Source organism: Schistocerca americana, chromosome 4 (genome assembly GCF_021461395.2).
Source record: "Schistocerca americana isolate TAMUIC-IGC-003095 chromosome 4, iqSchAmer2.1, whole genome shotgun sequence".
In the NCBI taxonomy this organism is placed as follows: Eukaryota; Metazoa; Arthropoda; class Insecta; order Orthoptera; family Acrididae; genus Schistocerca; species Schistocerca americana.
In genome coordinates, this window is record NC_060122.1 from 98,705,028 (window position 1) to 98,723,123 (window position 18,096).

At 39.1% G+C, this 18,096-nt stretch overlaps 1 protein-coding gene across 2 annotated transcripts in view; it reads right to left on the reverse strand.

Annotated features, from left to right (window-relative positions):
• Positions 1-3,201, reverse strand: part of LOC124612498 (protein bric-a-brac 2-like) — a 131,729-nt gene extending 128,528 nt beyond the window's left edge. Inside the window, exons 1-2 of one of the 2 annotated variants that reach the window (XM_047140738.1) lie at positions 3,069-3,201; positions 1,160-1,336 (exon numbers count right to left, since the gene is read on the reverse strand). In XM_047140738.1, the coding sequence (XP_046996694.1) occupies positions 1,160-1,336; positions 3,069-3,140 (249 nt within the window). In that variant the 5' untranslated portion in view covers positions 3,141-3,201. Of the gene's footprint in view, positions 1-1,159; positions 1,337-1,418; positions 2,743-3,068 lie in introns of those variants that run through there. The other variant, XM_047140737.1, reaches the window with a different exon arrangement.
• Positions 3,202-18,096: the final 14,895 nt, after the last annotated feature.

Sequence of the window (18,096 nt, forward strand, 5' to 3'; positions counted from 1 at the left end):
CACTCTTAATTTACCTTACAAAGAAGTTCAAACCTAAATATCCACCACTTGAATGCATCACATTACAAGACACCATCCACAAATACGACCCGACTCAGAAACACTCTGTCACCATGACTTCACAACACACTGAATCATGGGTCAACGCAGATGGATAGAATCACAACTTTCGCTTGACTCCCTTTAACGTAGGGTCTACTCCAATTTTATGTTTGGCTGACGTTACAAAACCATACGAGACAACTGATTTGTTGCTCACTTGTACCGTTACGTATCCATCAGTTTATGAAATAGAACCATGTGGTCGTTTTATACAAAAATTAAACATTGTAATCATAATTGTTTTTATTTTTCACAGTGCTGTTCAAAGGAAGGTTTTATCTTCAGGGCACACCCTTTCAATTGCTTCATGTTGTTCAAAATGAATGGTGGCCAAATCTACGAACATTATCCTGTGATCATTCATGTAGTGGGCCACCATTTTTTGTAAGAATATGAAGCATGTATTGGCATATATGAACATACAACTATTTGTAGTATGTCTTAAAGACTACTCATATGAAATAGGCCTAACAATATTCACAGTGTGCCACTGAAGACTTCGCCTGATACTGGTCCAGCATAGGCTTTTTTTTTAAAAAAAAAACAGGCAAAACTCATGAAAGAAGTTTCATTACTCATTTTAAAATAAAGTAAAATAAAAAAACACAGTATACACAGTCTTCCCAAAGGCCACTACAGAGCTGCTATATACATTGTGATTTTGCAGTTTCGAGTTGACAGTGACTAAAAAGAAGTCCATGCTGCCCACAACCACAAGTCACCTAACTTTCAACCATTCCTTTATTTCCTGCAGCACCCAGTGAAACTGCTACATTGCAGTGGACTCATCAGCAGAAATAGTGCTGTTTTTGGTCAACTGAAGTGCTACTACCATACAAGGATGTGTTTAAATGATTTGAATGAGTTAACATGAACAGAGGAACCACTCTGCCTAAAGTAATTCACCCCTGGAATTATCTGAAACTTAACCTCATAAACGGAAATAAACATGTTGTTGTGATGTACAGTATAGTAAATAAAACAAGTTACAATGAGCGTAAATTTAAACAGATCTTATAATAAATAACAGGATACAGAATAAAATAAACATACTTACTTCCATAAGCCCTCTAATTCTTAATTCTTCTGCTACTTTCAAAACTGAACTGAAGCGCTCAGCAGTCACACTTAATTCTCCTCTGTAAACGAATTCTATGACTGACTGGATGTCTTCCACACACATTTCGCTGAGGATTATGATCGGATGGGCATCTTCCACTCCTGAGAGAAGCTCCTAATGAAAAACAGTACAATTCAGTGAGCTTTCACGGTCAACGAACTTATATGTGGACCTAATGTAGGGGCTAATATCTTACATGAAAATATGGGCTGCAGGCCGAAAGAACAATCCTGTGTGCATATATCTTCTGCCCTTCAGCACACAACGTGACATCAACCAGTGATTGAGCTTGCAGTAAATGTAAGAACACTTCTGCCAGATGATCTTGATAATTGTTCCACTTTAGGCAATAATGTTCGGGTTTTGCGCACATTTTCGAAATTATTGTGGAAGTCGCTGCATTGTAAACACCATTGCATCTAAATTGACATTTACCAAGTCACGTTTCTCAAACATTGATCTTAAGATGCGCTCTTAAGTGGTGCTGGTAACATTTTCTTTGAGAAGAAACATATTTTGATAAATCTGTCGCTATGTGACAAACAAGCAGGCCCCGGCAGTCGGTTTAGCTCTTGTCACTGTGAGGAAAGACAAGAGTGGGAAGGGAGTTGAATTAAGGTAGTTGGCTCATATTACGCCTTAATGAACTTCGCCAACAATCACAGATCCGGAATGTATTCAAATGTGAAGGGCGACAGGAAATATACACTGACAATAGCATAAACATTTTCCAAATAACTCAGACCACCCCTTGGCACAAGCTTGTAATTCGGAGCTTACTCATGTGTCTTCAGTTGCTCGTCCACTTTACGACACTTTTTTTATTTTCCAGAAGCGATGTAGCCGTGTGCTTATTTACTTATCGATTCAAAAAGCGAATACACATATCTCAAGTCCCTAAACACAAATATTTATTTATAAATCGCGCTGAAACTCAATAAACTATAGGAACGATGGTTAAAATAATTGCTTCAAAGATGGTCGACATGTTTTGCAAGAAGGAACGACCATGACGTGAACCGTCTGTGGAAGTAAGTTCTGTTGTTTCACATTTGTAATTTGAAAGAATAAAGACGTGATTGCAGTGACATAAGCATGTTTGATCACACTGCTCGACAAAACGAGACTGGCACAAAACGACAGAAATTTTGTATTACGATACTGTGTTAGTTTCTTAAAATGTGGTGGAAGGACTCTGGAATTCAGGAGAAATCGTTGCTTTGTTTTACATTGGATTTCCGTAAAGGAAGCTTATCGTGCTAGTGAAAGATTAGTTAATGTACCACGTATATATATATATAAAAAAAAACCTTCGAAGTCCTTGTAATGCATTATCGAATGCTATGGCGGTGGTGTATGTGTGCGACTGAAGCATTATCAAACTGTCTCAGGTTGTGGGTTACATTACTCGCTCAATTCTTGTCATTATTCTGGTAGTCATTTTTCCCTTTGATATTGGCTTTCCGTTACACTGCTAGACTATTTGTCATTTCTTCTAAGGTCAGTAAGAGCTTCTCATAACCAGTCTCCGCGCTCTGATTCGTTCAGTTAAGACACGCCAGATAATCAGCTGAGAAATGTAGAACATCACGAATGGTTGTTTCTCCTTCGAGCGTTTTATTCAGAGTTGTCGTTCTGCGTTATACTGGATATGGTGTTTACATTTATTGGCAGACATATGCAGTAAAGTTTTGGTCAACTACAGCTTATCTTCGTATGCTGAAGAGATGCAATGTAGTAATCAAGCAATAACTTCTTATTTTTTCTCAAGCTCGAACACCAATCAACTCAAAACTCAAGTCAATGCAAAGAATACTAATAAAAATGAAAGAGTAAAGCAGATCACCTGTGCGCTCGTCGCCGCAGAATAATGCCGCGATTCTTGTGCATTCATAGGTTTTCTTCTGGCGACTCCCATAAAGTTACTGTAATGTTCGGTTCAAGAGTAATTGTTAAACATGTGAGCAGGCCGTAAGTATAGCTAACACTGAATAAGTGTTCAAGCACTTTTTGTAGTTTTATTCCGTGGGGTGGTGCAGGGGGGGGGGGGGGTCGAAAGTCGCTTCTGGTTTCGTATGTGTTATGTGTTGAGTTGAGTGAAAAGGAAATGGAAGGAAGACATAAAGATGGTCAAGTAATTTCAGTAACCAGTAACACCATTAACAAAGAGAGATTTGAAAGTGCTGGTATTTCTCTAGTCTGTCAATAACTAGGCTTCTACATCTACGTACATACTCCGCAATCCACCATATGGTGCGTGGCGGAGGGTACCTCGTACCACAACTAGCATCTTCTCTCCCTGTTCCACTCCCAAACAGAACAAGGGAAAAATGACTGCCTATATGCCATTGTACGAGCCCTAATCTCTCTTACCTTTGTGGTCTTTCCGCGAAATGTAAGTTGGCGGCAGTAAAATTGTACTGCAGTCAGCCTCAAATGCTGGTTCTCTAAATTTCCTCAGTAGCGATTCACGAAAAGAACGCCTCCTTTCTTCCAGAGACTCCCACCCTAGTTCCTGAAGCATTTCCGTAACACTTGCATGATGATCAAACCCAGGGGCGAATCTGAACTGGGGGGGGGGGGGGGCAGCTCATACTAGTCTCAGGAAACAAGGACTCGAGACAACATACAGCACTTCATATTAAATAAAACAGTAAACTAGTGAAAAACTGCTTTTAATAAACATTTGAAATACAAGAATGCACTTGTACAATCCAAGAAAACATGCAGCATTTCTTATTAAATAAAACAGTAAACTAGTAAAAAAAACTGCCCCCCCCCCTGCCCTTCGCTGGGTACGCCAATGATCAAACCTACCAGTAACAAATCTAGCAGCCTATCTCTGAATTTCTTCTATGTCCACCCTCAATCCAACCTGGTAGGGATCCCAAACACTCGAGCAGTACTCAAGAATAGGTCGTATTAGTGTTTTGTAAGTGGTCTCCTTTACAGATGAACCACATCTTCCCAAAATTCTACCAATGAACCGAAGACGACTATCCACCTTCCCCACAATTGCCATTACACGCTTGTCCCACTTCATATCACTCTGCAATGTTACGCCCAAATATTTAATCGACGTGACTGTGTCAAGCGCTACACTACTAATGGAGTATTCAAACATTACAGGATTCTTTTTCCTATTCATCTGATTAATTTACATTTATCTATATTTAGAGTTAGCTGCCATTCTTTACACCAATCACAAATCCTGTCCAAGTCATCTTGTATCCTCCTACGGTCACTTCTACCATGTAGTTACAAATGAAGCAGTATTATCTCTATCACTCTATATATTTTTTAGGAAATCGTTTTTGCTTGCCCTGTAAAATTAAATAGAATGGAATTTTGAGTTTCTCATTGCCTACCATGGATAATAAAAATCACTGACAGGAGTCTCGAAGGCTTCCAACCAGAGACTCCAAAGAATGACTGTAAGAAATCTTTGGCTGCCTTCCCACCCAAGGCTTATCAGTTTGGATGGCCTACAGTAATCCGAGATACTTGCTACATAAGCGTGTGGCCAAATTGCCCTTCCTGCTCAGATAGTCTTGTGTGAGGAGGGGACCCTAGCAGTTTTTTGATTCAAGTCGTACAGGTGAAAATAAATTATGTCCGTACTGAGATACCTGATCTGAATTAGTCAGTGTGTTTGCTTAAATATTTTTATTAGTTTTTATTTGTTAGGGCATCCGTGTGAAAAAAAGGTTTAAATTTAGGAAATAAAGGTAACAAGGTCCGAGTAGTTGAGATGCTGACTCATCAATACACACATAAACAAGTCTGAAAATGTTGCTAGTTTTCAGAACAGCCCTCCTTCAGAGTAATGGAGCGGTACAGCTACGTTCTCCCATCCTGCTGATTCGACTACATTGTATTGCCACTGCAGCTTGGTTTCAATGAAAGAATCAAACTGATTCGGTCTTTTATAGTGAACATCGCTATATTGTGACATTTATCTGCCATCAATGTGTGATGCGTGCATTAGTTACATTATATGGTCTTCATTAAGATGAGGTACTTTCAGTGCAGTCTCAGTAGGTCAGGCTTGAGAATGAACCAGTTGGTGCAAAACTATTTGCCGAAATATATTCACTGAAACTTTGACAGATTTGTAATAAATGCTTCATGTAATTGTTTCAGTTTATTGAACTCTAGGCACAGATGAGATAGTATTTATGGGAAAAATTAATACTTTAAAATTGCAGTTCTCCAAATATAGCCAGCATAAAATTTAATTTTAGATATAAGGGCAAAGAGAACAAACATGATTCATATAGTTAATACTCTGAAACCATTGAACTATTACTGTCTGAAAAAAAAAGGCCGCCAGACTGAATACATGTCTTGATAACATAACTAGTGATGTACGCAGAGACTGATGTTACAGAATTAGGAATACTAGACGATGCAAGAATGTGGCTTAAAATGGAAAATTCAGCTCTCAATACTACAGAAAGACAAGTGACACTTAGACTTCTACAAAAATACAATGTAAACAATATGATAGATCAGTTAAAGAAAAGGAATTGGTCTCATATAATGGATGGTAATAAAATGATTGGTAAATGCTTTTCTGTTTTCCTAACAGAGTTTAAGTAGAGAGTAGAAAAGATGTGCCCTGCTGTAACCAAAAAATAGTGCCAATGAAGCAGATATGCGTCATCATATGAACAACTGCTACACTCCAAAACTTAAGAAACTCAGGATACTAGGCATATTTCTCAGTCCAAAAGGGCAAGTATCATAAATTTGACTGGAACATAGAAAGCTATGTAAATATGAGAAACTCTACAGATCCAAAATTTAAAAAAAAATGCCAAGTGGAATAGAAATGATGAGATTATTTTAAATTCAAAAAATAAATTTAAATCAGCCTGGAGTGTCATTAAAAGTGAAATTAATATCAATAAAGAAAACAGTATACCTGTTGACTGTGATATGCTCAATGAATATTTTGATAATAGTGTCAGCATCACAACTCCACTCAATAATTCCATCTCCAACACAGAAGCCCTGCTCAGTCGTGCAAAACAAGTGAGAAATTTGCTTGTACCCTAATCACTTTTAAATGACATTCACAATCGATATATAAACTAAGCAATTCCAAAACAGAAGACTATTTTCGACTTGGTAATTTCATCATAAAGAGTATAGCAAAGTATATCTAAACGCCAGTTCTCTCACAGTCTGAGTACTAACTAAAGCAATTTTCACAGAATATCTTAAGTTCAGGTTCATTACATGTGAATAGAGAGGTGATCAAAATCTCCCAAATAACTACAGACCTATTTCAGTAGTACAAATCATATCCGGAGTAACAGAATATTGTATGCACCAACAGATATACAGGTTTTTTGAAGCAACAAAATTTTAAATCAACAGTAGTTGAGCTTCAGGTCGGACCTATCAACTGTAAAAGCAATTGAACCTTTGATGAATAATATTTATGAAGGGTATGAAAGAAGGCTATCTGTCTGGAATGCTCATTGATTTAAGCAAAGCATTTGATTCAGTGTTACACGACATAATCATAAAAAAATGGAAACTCCCATGTCTACAACATAAGGGAAAGGTAGATGGCTACTTACTGTAAAGATGACACATTAAATTGCAGCAGGCGTAGTTAAAAGACACTTACAGATTAGCTTTCGGCCACAACCTTCACTAGAAAAAGAAAGAGAAACACATGCCATTCATTCGAACAAGCAAGCACACCACACGCACACATTACCACCAACTCCTGCAGTTCTGACTAGAGTGACAGTCTGGTACAAGCTGCCGCAGCATGTGTGAGGCATACTTGCTTATGTGAATGAATAGTGTGTGTTTCTTTTTCTGATGGAGGCTGTGTCCAAAAGCTAATGTGTATGTGTCTTTTTAACTGTACCTTTCTGCATTTTAATGTGTCGTCGTCATGTTAAGTAGTAATCTATCCCTTCCTTACATATTTATAGTAATCAAAGAGCTACAATATTGTGGGATTGAAGATAAAACACTCAGACTATTCAAATCTTATTTAAGTAATAGGTTACAGCTTGCATATGCAAATAAGCAGAAATAAGCAATGCTCCTAATAAAAAGTACCACAAGGCTTTGTTGTTGGGCCTTTCCTGTTTTTTGTCCACATTAATGACTTTCCGACTTATGTAGATGTAAAAATATACTGTATGCTGATGACATGACACTAATCACCACAGTTGAGAAATTACAGAATTTACTAGCTAACAATAGAGAAATTATGCAAATGACTAGTCACTGGTATTAGTCAAATCAGCTGAGCATAAATCATACAAAAACAAGTTAAATAATTTTTAATATAAAGATAACTAAAATGAAAATAAAACAGTAAAACTACTTTGGACTGTTCATTGAACCAACACTTGTCTTTGAGAAGAACTTCCTAATTATCTGCACAGCAAACTGGATAAATTAAGGAACAGTGTGATCAAACAGTTGTTACTACAGTTAAATTTTGCTTTCATCTGTTCCCATCTGCATATAGAATACTGCTCTGGGGCAGTTCCCCAGGAGTTAAATATTTTTTCAGATGCCAGAAGATAACAGTCAGATGTTGGATTACCATCCAGAGAGTCACGCAGAAACCACGAGATGTAATGTGCATGTACACAGTACCAGAAATAGTCACATGTTCGATATGCCTTCCTCAAGATTTACTACAATCCATAATAACTACAAACACTTGAACATAAAATTTTTCAATAAGCTTGTACAGTATCATTACATAAATATTAGAACATTTTACAAACTTGGCTAAAGAATTCCTAGAAACTAATGATTATGATTTATGTTTTTCCTAAGTGGTGAAGAAAATCTTTTAGTTCTTAAATAAACTAGTTATTTTCTGTGTATAACTGATCATTGTATAAAACTTGACCCCCATTGCAAACTTTAATGAAGCCAATATTATGAAAGAAATACTGAAAGTTGAATAAAATGTTATATCATATCGAGAGTGATTGAGATGATGACATCCAGTCAAGTATTGAAGATACTTGTCCAATAACTGTCGAAATCCTCAAAGTCCTTCCCTATAGTAAGTGTGTTATGTCAAGCCATGACCTTCTAAAGAAAATGCAGAAGAACATCAGGAAGAATAGTAGCATGTAGTAGTGATGTAAGCTATGAACATTACAAAGCACTTATGATGGTTCATTACATTCTGGGTGGTTCTAGAAGCCCAAATATCCATCTATATCTCAGAAATCCAACAAAATGTTCAATGTGGCAGGCTGTACTCTTTAAGCATTTTGGATGGAAAAGACAGCCTGTGTGAAATGCAGTCTTGTGGTCTTGCTCAGAGGAACAGGAAACTTTTAAGACTGTACAGGTATCAGAGCTTATGGCATTCTTATTGTTTTCTGTAATGAACCCAGGTTTCATATCGGACTAATCAATACAGGTGTCCGCAGGGTATACTCCTGCACTGGCGCTGTTTTCTGTGAACTGAATTGGCAGATAATGAGACTTGAATAAAAACTCACGAGCCCAAGTTAATATTCTGACTAACCACAATAAGGTATCTTCACTCACATTCTCAGCATCTTCCTATCATAATAGAGAAATCTGTGGACACAAAACAAAAAAAGAAATGTATGAATTCATAAGTCAATGACTGCTAAGCTGCTTTTAATCTTGATAGAGAAGATTCTGCCACAGAGAATGTAGTATTGTTAGAAAGCCTATGTAGTCCCTCTCCCTTTGCTGATCTGCTTTCTCCCATCAGAGTGAAAAGTTCAGGGAAGTACCCCATTCTTAGCAAGGCTCCCATCTCTCAGTACAGTCAGAATGGATTAAAATTATACAAAGACTTTTAAAGATCTTAGTGGAAGGAAGGCTCATATGTACATATATCTAGGATACTTAGTTCAGAAATACTGATACCTCTGCTGTGAAGATATTATATGCACAGAAATACATTGACAGAAAGAAATTGTAACACCAAAAAGTAATGAATGTAGAGTAATGCAATTTTGGAATACGTTTGTCTAGGTAAAATCAAACAATGGAATATCCAGGATGGAATAATGACAATATTATGGACAGGATAGGTGGCTATTCACCATATGGTGGAGATGTTGAGTTGCGGATGGGCACAACAAACAGAATGTTAAACAAGTAAGCTTTCGGCCAAAAGGCCTCCTTCCAAATTAGACAACATACACATACCCATTCATGCAATCATGCAAACACATCTCTCTCTCTCTCTCTCTCTCTCTCTCTCTCTCTCTCTCTCTCTCTCTCTCTCTCTCTCACACACACACACACACACACGACCACTGCTCTGGCTACTGAGACCAGATTCTAGTTAATGTATTTAAGTGTTTAACATTGCAAGATCGCAGACTAATGTAAGCCATTGCAAATGTGAAATGCTGATACATTGATAACTAGTGTAACTGCCAGAATGTTGAATGCAAACATGCGTGAATTGTGTTATAGACATGCCAGATGTCAATTTGTGAAATGGAGTTCCGTGCCAGTTGCACTTGGTTGGTCAATATAGGGACGGTAATGCTGTTTGTGGATGATGCTGGAGTTGTTGTCCGATGATGTCCCGTATGTCCTCGATTGGAGAAAGATCTGATGATCGAGCAGGGCAAGGGACATGTCAGTACTTTGTAGAGCATGATGGGTTACAACAGCGGTATGGAAGTGAGTGTTATCCTGTTGGAAAATACCTGCTGGAATGCTGTTCACAAATGGTGCACAACTGGTCAAATCACCAGGTTAACATACAAATTTGCCATCAGCGTGTATGGAATAACCACAAGAGTGCTCCTACTGTCACAAAAAATTGTAACTCAGACCACATCTCCGAATGTAGGTCCAGTGTGTCCAGCACAATCAACTGGTACTATGGTAGAACCAGCTTTCATGAGAAAACACAATAGACCTGCACACTGTCTTCCATTGAGCTCTTGATTGATACCACTGATGTCACAGATGGCGGTGGTTTGAGGTTAGTGGAAACAACACTACAGAGTGTTAGGCTCATAGGTGTCCTTGAAGTAACCTAATTGTAACATGCTCAGAAAGGAGAAAGGCAGCAGGATCAAACACAGAAATATGTCCGACAGAACAGACACTAGTTACATAGTTCATTTTGTTACTGTGGTGTCAAGTGCTGCTCAAATTGCTGCTGTAGATGCAGATGATGCATCAGAGCCATACACTAAACACAATGGTCTTCTCTCTTGGTAGTGACACATGGCCATCTGGAGCCCGATCTTCTTGCAACCATACATTCTCGTGACCACCGCCACCAGCTGTCACCTACAGTGGCTGCATTTGTGCGAAGTCTTTCTGCAATGTCACAGAAGGAACATCCAGCTTCTCATAGCCCTATTACATGAAATTGTCCAAACTTACTGAGATGTAGACAATGGCATCTTTGTCACCTGAAAGTCATTGTTGCTAACATTGTGCAACTGGTGCAAAATTTGAATTGACATAATTGTTCAGAGGTAGGAACACTCATACCACATTTTGTTTATGTCACACAACTCCCTCTTGGTGTCACGATTTCTTTTTGCATCAGTGTAACTGTCCCATTGATGAGTATGCAAAGGATGGAATGATTAGGTTAGCAAGTGAATTTATGACTATGCCAGTACTGTGGTTGCTGCTGTAGTATAAGTATCATTTTCAATACCAATATCCTCTGCATGTTGTTTATTGTGATCTTCAATCCATAAACTGGTTTGATGCAGCTCCCCATACTATTCTATCCTGTGCAAGCCTCTTCATATCCGAATAACTACTGCAACTTACATCCTTCTGAATCTGCTTAGCGTATTCATCTCTTGGTCTCCCTCTATGATTTTCACTCTCCACGCTTCCCGCCAGTACTAAATTGACGATCCCTTGGTACCTAAGAACGTGTCCTACCAACTGACCCCTTCTTCTTGTCAGGTTGTGCCACAAATTCCTCTTCTTCCCAGTTCTTTTCAGTACCTCCTCATTAGTTACACGATCTACTTATCTAATATTGAGCATTTTTCTGTAGCACCACATTTTGAAAGCTTTTATTCTCTTCTTGCCAAACTGTTTATCATCCATGTTTCACATCCGTACATGGCTACATTCCATACAAATACTTTCAGAAAAGACTTCTTGACACTTAAATCTATACTTGATGTTAACAAATTTCTCTTTGCCAGAAATGCTTTCTTTGCCATTGCCAGTGTACATTTTATATCCTCTGTACTAGGACCATCATCATTTATTTTACTTCCCAAATAATAAAACTCATTTACTACTTTCAGTGTCTCATTTCCTAACCTAATGCCCTCAGCATCACCTGATTTAATTTGACTATGTTCCATTATCCTCATTTTGCTTCTGTTGTTGTTCATCTTATATCCTCCTTTCAAGACACTGTCCATTCTGTTCAGCTGGTCTTCCAGGTCCTTTGCTGTCTCTGCTGGAATCACAATGTCGTCGCCTAACCTCAAAAGGTTTGTTTCTTCACCATGGATTTTAATTCCTACTCCAAATTTTTCTTTTGTTTCCTTTACTGCTTGCTCAGGATACAGATTGAATAACTTCAGGGATAGGCTACAACCCTGTCTCACTCCCTTCTCAACCACTGCATCCCTTTCATGCCCCCTTGTCTCTTATGACTGCCATCTGGTTTCTGTACAAAAGGTAAATAGCCTTTCACAATGTCTATTTTACCACTGTCACCTTCAGAATCTGAAAGAGAGTATTCCAGTGAACATTGCCAAAAGCTTTCTCTAAGTCTACAGGTGCTAGAACGTAGCTTTGCCTTTCCTTAACCTATCTTCTAAGATAAGTCGTAGGGTCAGTATTGCCTCACGTGTTCCAGTATTTCTATGGAATCCAAACTGATCTTTCCCAAGGTTGGCTTCTACCAGTTTTTCCATTCATCTGTATTTTGCAACTGTGACTTATTAAACTGATAGTTCGGTAATTTTCACACCTGTCAACACCTGCTCTCTTTGGGATTGGAATTATATTCTTGAAGTCAGGGTATTTCGCCTGTCTCATACATCTTGCTTACCAGATGGAAGAGTTTTGCCATGACTGGCTCTCCCAAGGGTATCAGTAGTTCTAAGGGAATGCTGGGAATGTTGTCTGGTCCCAGGCCCTTGTTTCGAGTTAGGTCTTTCAGTACCTTCACTATTTCATCTCTCAAAGCTACCTATTCTTCTTCTACTGCATGCTATTCACCTCAGAATCATCTTACCGACTCTCAAGATAATTCCACATGCTTTTGTTTTACACAGAGAGATAAATTTGTACAATGTTCTGTGGGGCCCCCTTACCATCTGCATTCTGAGTCAAATGAGTCATAGGCATCCAGCCACTGTCAGAAAACATTTTCAGTCTAAAAATGGGAGAAATAATGGACTTCAGAATGGCTTGCAGGGCCAATTTCTGTCATACATCTCTCCCTATGCTTGCCAACTCTAGATACTACACAGCAGAAAATCAGTGATATACATTCCAGTGAGCACTGTTCCACTTGGTTCCATGTACTGGAGGGAATTATACTCAGTAGAAGTCCACATAAGTGGTTAATGAGCAATGAAAACTGGATTGTACACAGCCAGGCTGTTTTTTTTACGTTATGGTAGTGTTCAAAACTTGGTGGTGAAGTATTACTTGTCATTCTTTCAGTGAGATGTCCCACTTCCCTGCTCTCCTTTGGTGGATGAAAGATGTTCATGAGTTAAGGTAGTTAGAAAGCATCCCACTTTTGGGAAGTATTTTATGATCTGTGTGGATTGGAGTTGTATCGATCCTGTGCTATTGGTGAGGTGGGTCTGATGGGTGAAGTCAGCTGCTCTGTGGTGCTGCAGGTGAAGGGCACAGAGAGAATGTGATCTCCATGAAATCAAAGAAATGCTTTGCAAGAGACAAAATGATGTTCAAATATATTTTTTAAAATTGTTATTGGCTTGATGGACTATGATAGCAGACTTTCTCATTCTCAGTGGAATACATGCAGATGTAGTCAATCTGTTGTAATCCAGCGTTGTATATTGTAGGCAGTGCATCAAGTTCAAACTACCTTGTGTTATTCCAGCTGATACATGGAACAACAGAAATCACATTCAGCTCCTTTTGACACAAAGGGAGAAGCAGTCCACTGAGAAGAGCCGATCCACAGTTAAAGGTGCACCGATTACCAGGACACTTTCAGCACAAGATATGATGACCAAGAAATATATTTCAAGTACTTTGAAGAATTAACCTACAAAAATGCTGCAGATTGACTAAAGAATTGTTTTACGTATCAACACTTATCATGAAATTAGGAAAAGAAAGAAGAAACATTTCAGTGGATTACAACACATACACAGTCCCTTATGCTACTGATTTGTAAATACTTGCGTTATCTGAGTATCATAGGAGAAAATGCATCCCCCATGTAGCAAGCAGTTGTGCTCTGCAATCAGGGACAGGAACCCAGCACTGCAAATGTGTAAGCATAGTCCAAGAGAAGAAAACCTTACAGTGCTTCAGAAGGCAGGAGCTACAACTTTGACTTTGTGTCAATGACAGTAAAAGGAGTGTGTTGGGGAATTTTGCAGTATCTGTCAAGTGGTTCATGTCATCAGTGAACAAATAAGAATTGGGGTGATGGATTTCAGGAAGCTGAGGTGTTTGTTGAGCAAAAGTCTCACTGTACTGTGCGTACATGCAATGTGCTCTGCATGAATTTGCACAGATGACTTCTCCTGGTTTAGATCTCTAAAATTGCACTCACTGAGGAGGTAAGCCTGAACTTCATCTGTAACGAGAGTGTGTTACTGCCACGTCTCCATTTTTGTTGTTTGTGAGACTCAGCTCCAGCACCTGATGTGATACAGTATGACATGTGACATCTATTAATTACACAATTAAAATAACTCTTACTATATTTATTCAATAAAAGAATAGCAGAAGATTGTCATTTAGCTTCCTAGTGAAGAGAGAAGTGCTTATAATAACTTTTTTAAAACCAAGAAAAGGCTGCTTATTTAAGGGTATTTACAAAAGTATTGTTTTCACTAGGTATATAAGGGAAAGCCTTTAAACGAACTATCAGCTGTTGCTTAATTGTGACCTGACTTGAGGTTCAAACAACAATTTTTCATCTTGGTTTGAACATATGACTCCATATGCGGCAACCTTATTTAGTTGGAAGTAGCAATAAAAGTTTTTTTTTTCCTTTTCTTTCTTACTTTTAACAGTGCCTGAATAAACAGACCATGGTGACTACCTGGCAGCTGTACTAAATTTATGAAATTTATTTTAAGTTGCAAAATCTTTCTGACATTAGCTCCATTAGGTACAAAGGCATAACCTATTGGTGACACATGAATATTTGTTCCAAACCGGGACTCAAACATGGATTTTCCACGTGTCACAAGCAGTAACCACTACCACTTTTGCTAGCACAGCTGCAACATCATCACCAATGTCTATTTCTTCAGACACTGGTAAAAATAAGTATCACAAGCTTCGATGGGCTATATGCTGATCGCAATTTCTGATGTTGAATATGTTTGGGTCCTTGAAACCCTGTAGCAGGAATACAAGTAAAGTTGCAATGAGATATATGGAAGTTCAGGTGGTCCTGGAAGTGTGCTCAGATAGCCAGATGGATAAGGCGACTGCTCATGACAAGTGGGAAATCTGGGTTCAGGTCCTGGTTTGGTACAAATTTTCATGTGTCATTAATAGGTAATATCTTCATACCTAATGACTAATATCTAATATCTTCATACTTGATTCCAGTAATGTCAGAAATAAATTTCATGAAAGTTTTTTCCATGCAAATGGCATTTTATGGATGTTTCCAGTAGAGGTAGTATATGACACTATTGGGAGCCGAAATATCTGTCAACAGTCTGAATGGAGATTTTGCAGCCCTTCTTCATGGAACAATTCTTCAAGCATCAACTTGTATCCAGTATCATATTCAGACTATATTCTGCAACAGACTGGTGCCGAGAATGATTGTTTTGTAGCTTCACAACCACTGATCATGATTTGTAGTTGACATTTGGAAGACTGGACAATGGTGCTGATAAAGTAGGCTTAAAGAAAGCCCCATTCAGCCATTCATTCATTGAGGTCTGTAGCTCCCATCAAGAAGCAGAACCTGTCCTGCAACAGCTCTTGGTGGCCAGGCGACACAGACGATTTCGTTCACGGATCCAGTTATATGGCTCCTTCTGTGTATAGCGATTTTATGACTATGATGAGTGGGGCCTGACGATGGCATCAGTGTAATGTCAAAACTGGTAGCACATAGAAGTTCATAAAATAAAATAAATTTCTACAATACATATGGCTGTTGGTAAATTATTGCATCAAGAAGTTAATGTCAGCCATCGTCCCACGATGCCTATGACGACGTCAGGGCACTTATGAAACGAGGTAGTGTTTGCCAGGTAGCCCCAGATCCACCATCGTTGCGTGCACAGGCACAGATGGTGCAGTATAGTACAGAGAAGATGCCTACCAGAATTTCTGCGGTGGATGGCCATAGAAAGAAAGGAAGCAGAACTGTCGCAAACTGATTTGGCTCAATGGCATAATATGAATTGTTCTTGTTTCTCAGATGTAGTGACGGTTTATAGACATCAAAACTCCATCTTGAAGAACAGGGCAGAACTAACCACGTGTGATTTCAGAAGAGAGGACCATTATTTGGCTCTAAGGTCACGACTTTACTGTCTTAGTACTGCACGGCAACTGGCATGTGAGCTCTCAGCATCCAGTGGATGTGTTGTACTGAGGCAAACAGTGTACAGAAGGCTTCGACAGAGTGGCCTTTACTGTCAGAGGCCTCCTGTATGTGCACCTCTGATGCGTCTTCACTGAAGGGAATATCTTAGAGTGGAATCATCAACATGCCACCTGGACAGTCCAACAGTGGACCAATGTTGTTTTCATATATGAGTCCTGATTTAGTCTGGAGAGTGATTCTCAATGGATTCTCATCTGGAGGGAAAGAGACTGAGATCGAGGAGGATCCTAATGGTGTGAGCAGGGATTATGTTTACTACTCGAACCCCTCTTCATGATATTGTATTGGTGAACTGGCAAGGTTTAACTGGTGGCAGATATTGTGACACGATCTTGGGACCTTGTCTACAGTTGTTGCAAGGTGCTGTGGGCCCAGATGTCATATTGTTGGACGATAGTACTCGATCTCATAGAGTGCGGTGGTTGATGTTTTCTTGGAAATGGAAGATATTGCACACATGGCATGGTGTACTCACTCTCCTGATTTGAATCCCATAGAGCATGTCTGGGATGCACTAGGGAGATGGCTTGCATCATGTCAACATACACTAACCACTCTTCAAGACTACAAGCAGCTCTGAAAGAAGAATGAGCATTACTGCTTCGACATAAGACTGATGACATGGTTCACAGCATACCCTGTTGTCGTCAGGCCTGTATTACTGCCAGATGTGGTCACACCCCATACTGAGCACATTAACCACTTGTCAGAATGTATGTGCAAATCTGTTAAGTTGGAAAAAATGAAGAACATTTTTGTCTGTCACTACGCATGTTGCAATTGTTTGCATTCTGTATTATTTACATTGTTCCTACTTTACTATCACCTGTTTATACTGTGTTGTGGCAAAATAAACGCAGCCTTTCAAAACTTTCTTTTGCTGCTGTAATTTTGGACACCAGTGTATGTTTCACTCATCTGTGAAGTGGTATGAAAATTAAATTGGAGCAATACTCCTGAATTTTACTTTTTGTTGTTGTACAGGAACATTTGCAAACTGACTTCGGCCTCTACCATTTTGCTTTTTTACCCTCAATTTCAATTTATGTCTTGTTTGTGAGTGTCTGCATACTAACTTTGATGCCACTAATAGAGTTTATGTATGACCAGAATTTCTTTGGATTTTGTAAGATCTGGGGGGACATAACTCTGTGGAGTCACCCAGAACAATATCACTGCCCTGAGGTAGCTCAACTAACCCCTCTGGACCTGCAGTTAGTTCACTCTGATGTATGCTTGTGACAATATGCTTTATACCTTGTAGGACAATAAAATATATTTGTATGGAATCATACAACCTGTCAGTTGTTGTTATATGTGTCCCGAGAGCCATACTCCCTTCATTGGTGTTCCCGAAATTTCAACCGTGCAGCTACCTCCAGCTCAACCGTTTTCTGCTCCAAGGGATGTCATTCTCACCTCTTCTTCAACACCTGTGAATTCCATGAACTTTCCATGCCTCAGTTTGGTACAGCTTTGCCAAAACCTGGGCGAATTGTCCAATTTGGCAGTGTGTTGTGAACCGATGACAATGCTTCCATTGTTTCCACGTCTACCACACCAGACTCGCACCACTTCGCACCGAACAGCCCAGCAACGTGGGCCGAATTCTTGGTGTGACATTACCAGTGACAGCACTGTAACAATGTCAGATGACTACTTGCCTAGCAGTTCAACTACAACAACAAATGTGATTCCGGGTGAACAATGGCTTCCAGTCACCCCATTTGTCAGTATACATAGTGCTCCAAGCTTCTACATGGGAAATAATTACACTTATTCCCATGAACACTGCTTTAGTGCCAGTGAATCTACATGCATCAACATTCCAAGTGTTTTCAAAACTATACAGGCACCCAACAGAGTGCCACAATAGTTGGTCAATAATGGCCCTTGCTAAATGATCCTCAAACCATTTTCAACTATTTACCGCCTCCCGGACAGACAATAGGATTCTAGTGATCTTCCTTGACATAAAAGCGAACTACCTGACTGGATTATGTCATTATCCACCCCTGTCATCCACATCATTTCTGCCACCAAGTCACCTGAGCAACATCACGTCTCCGCCACCTGTCCCACA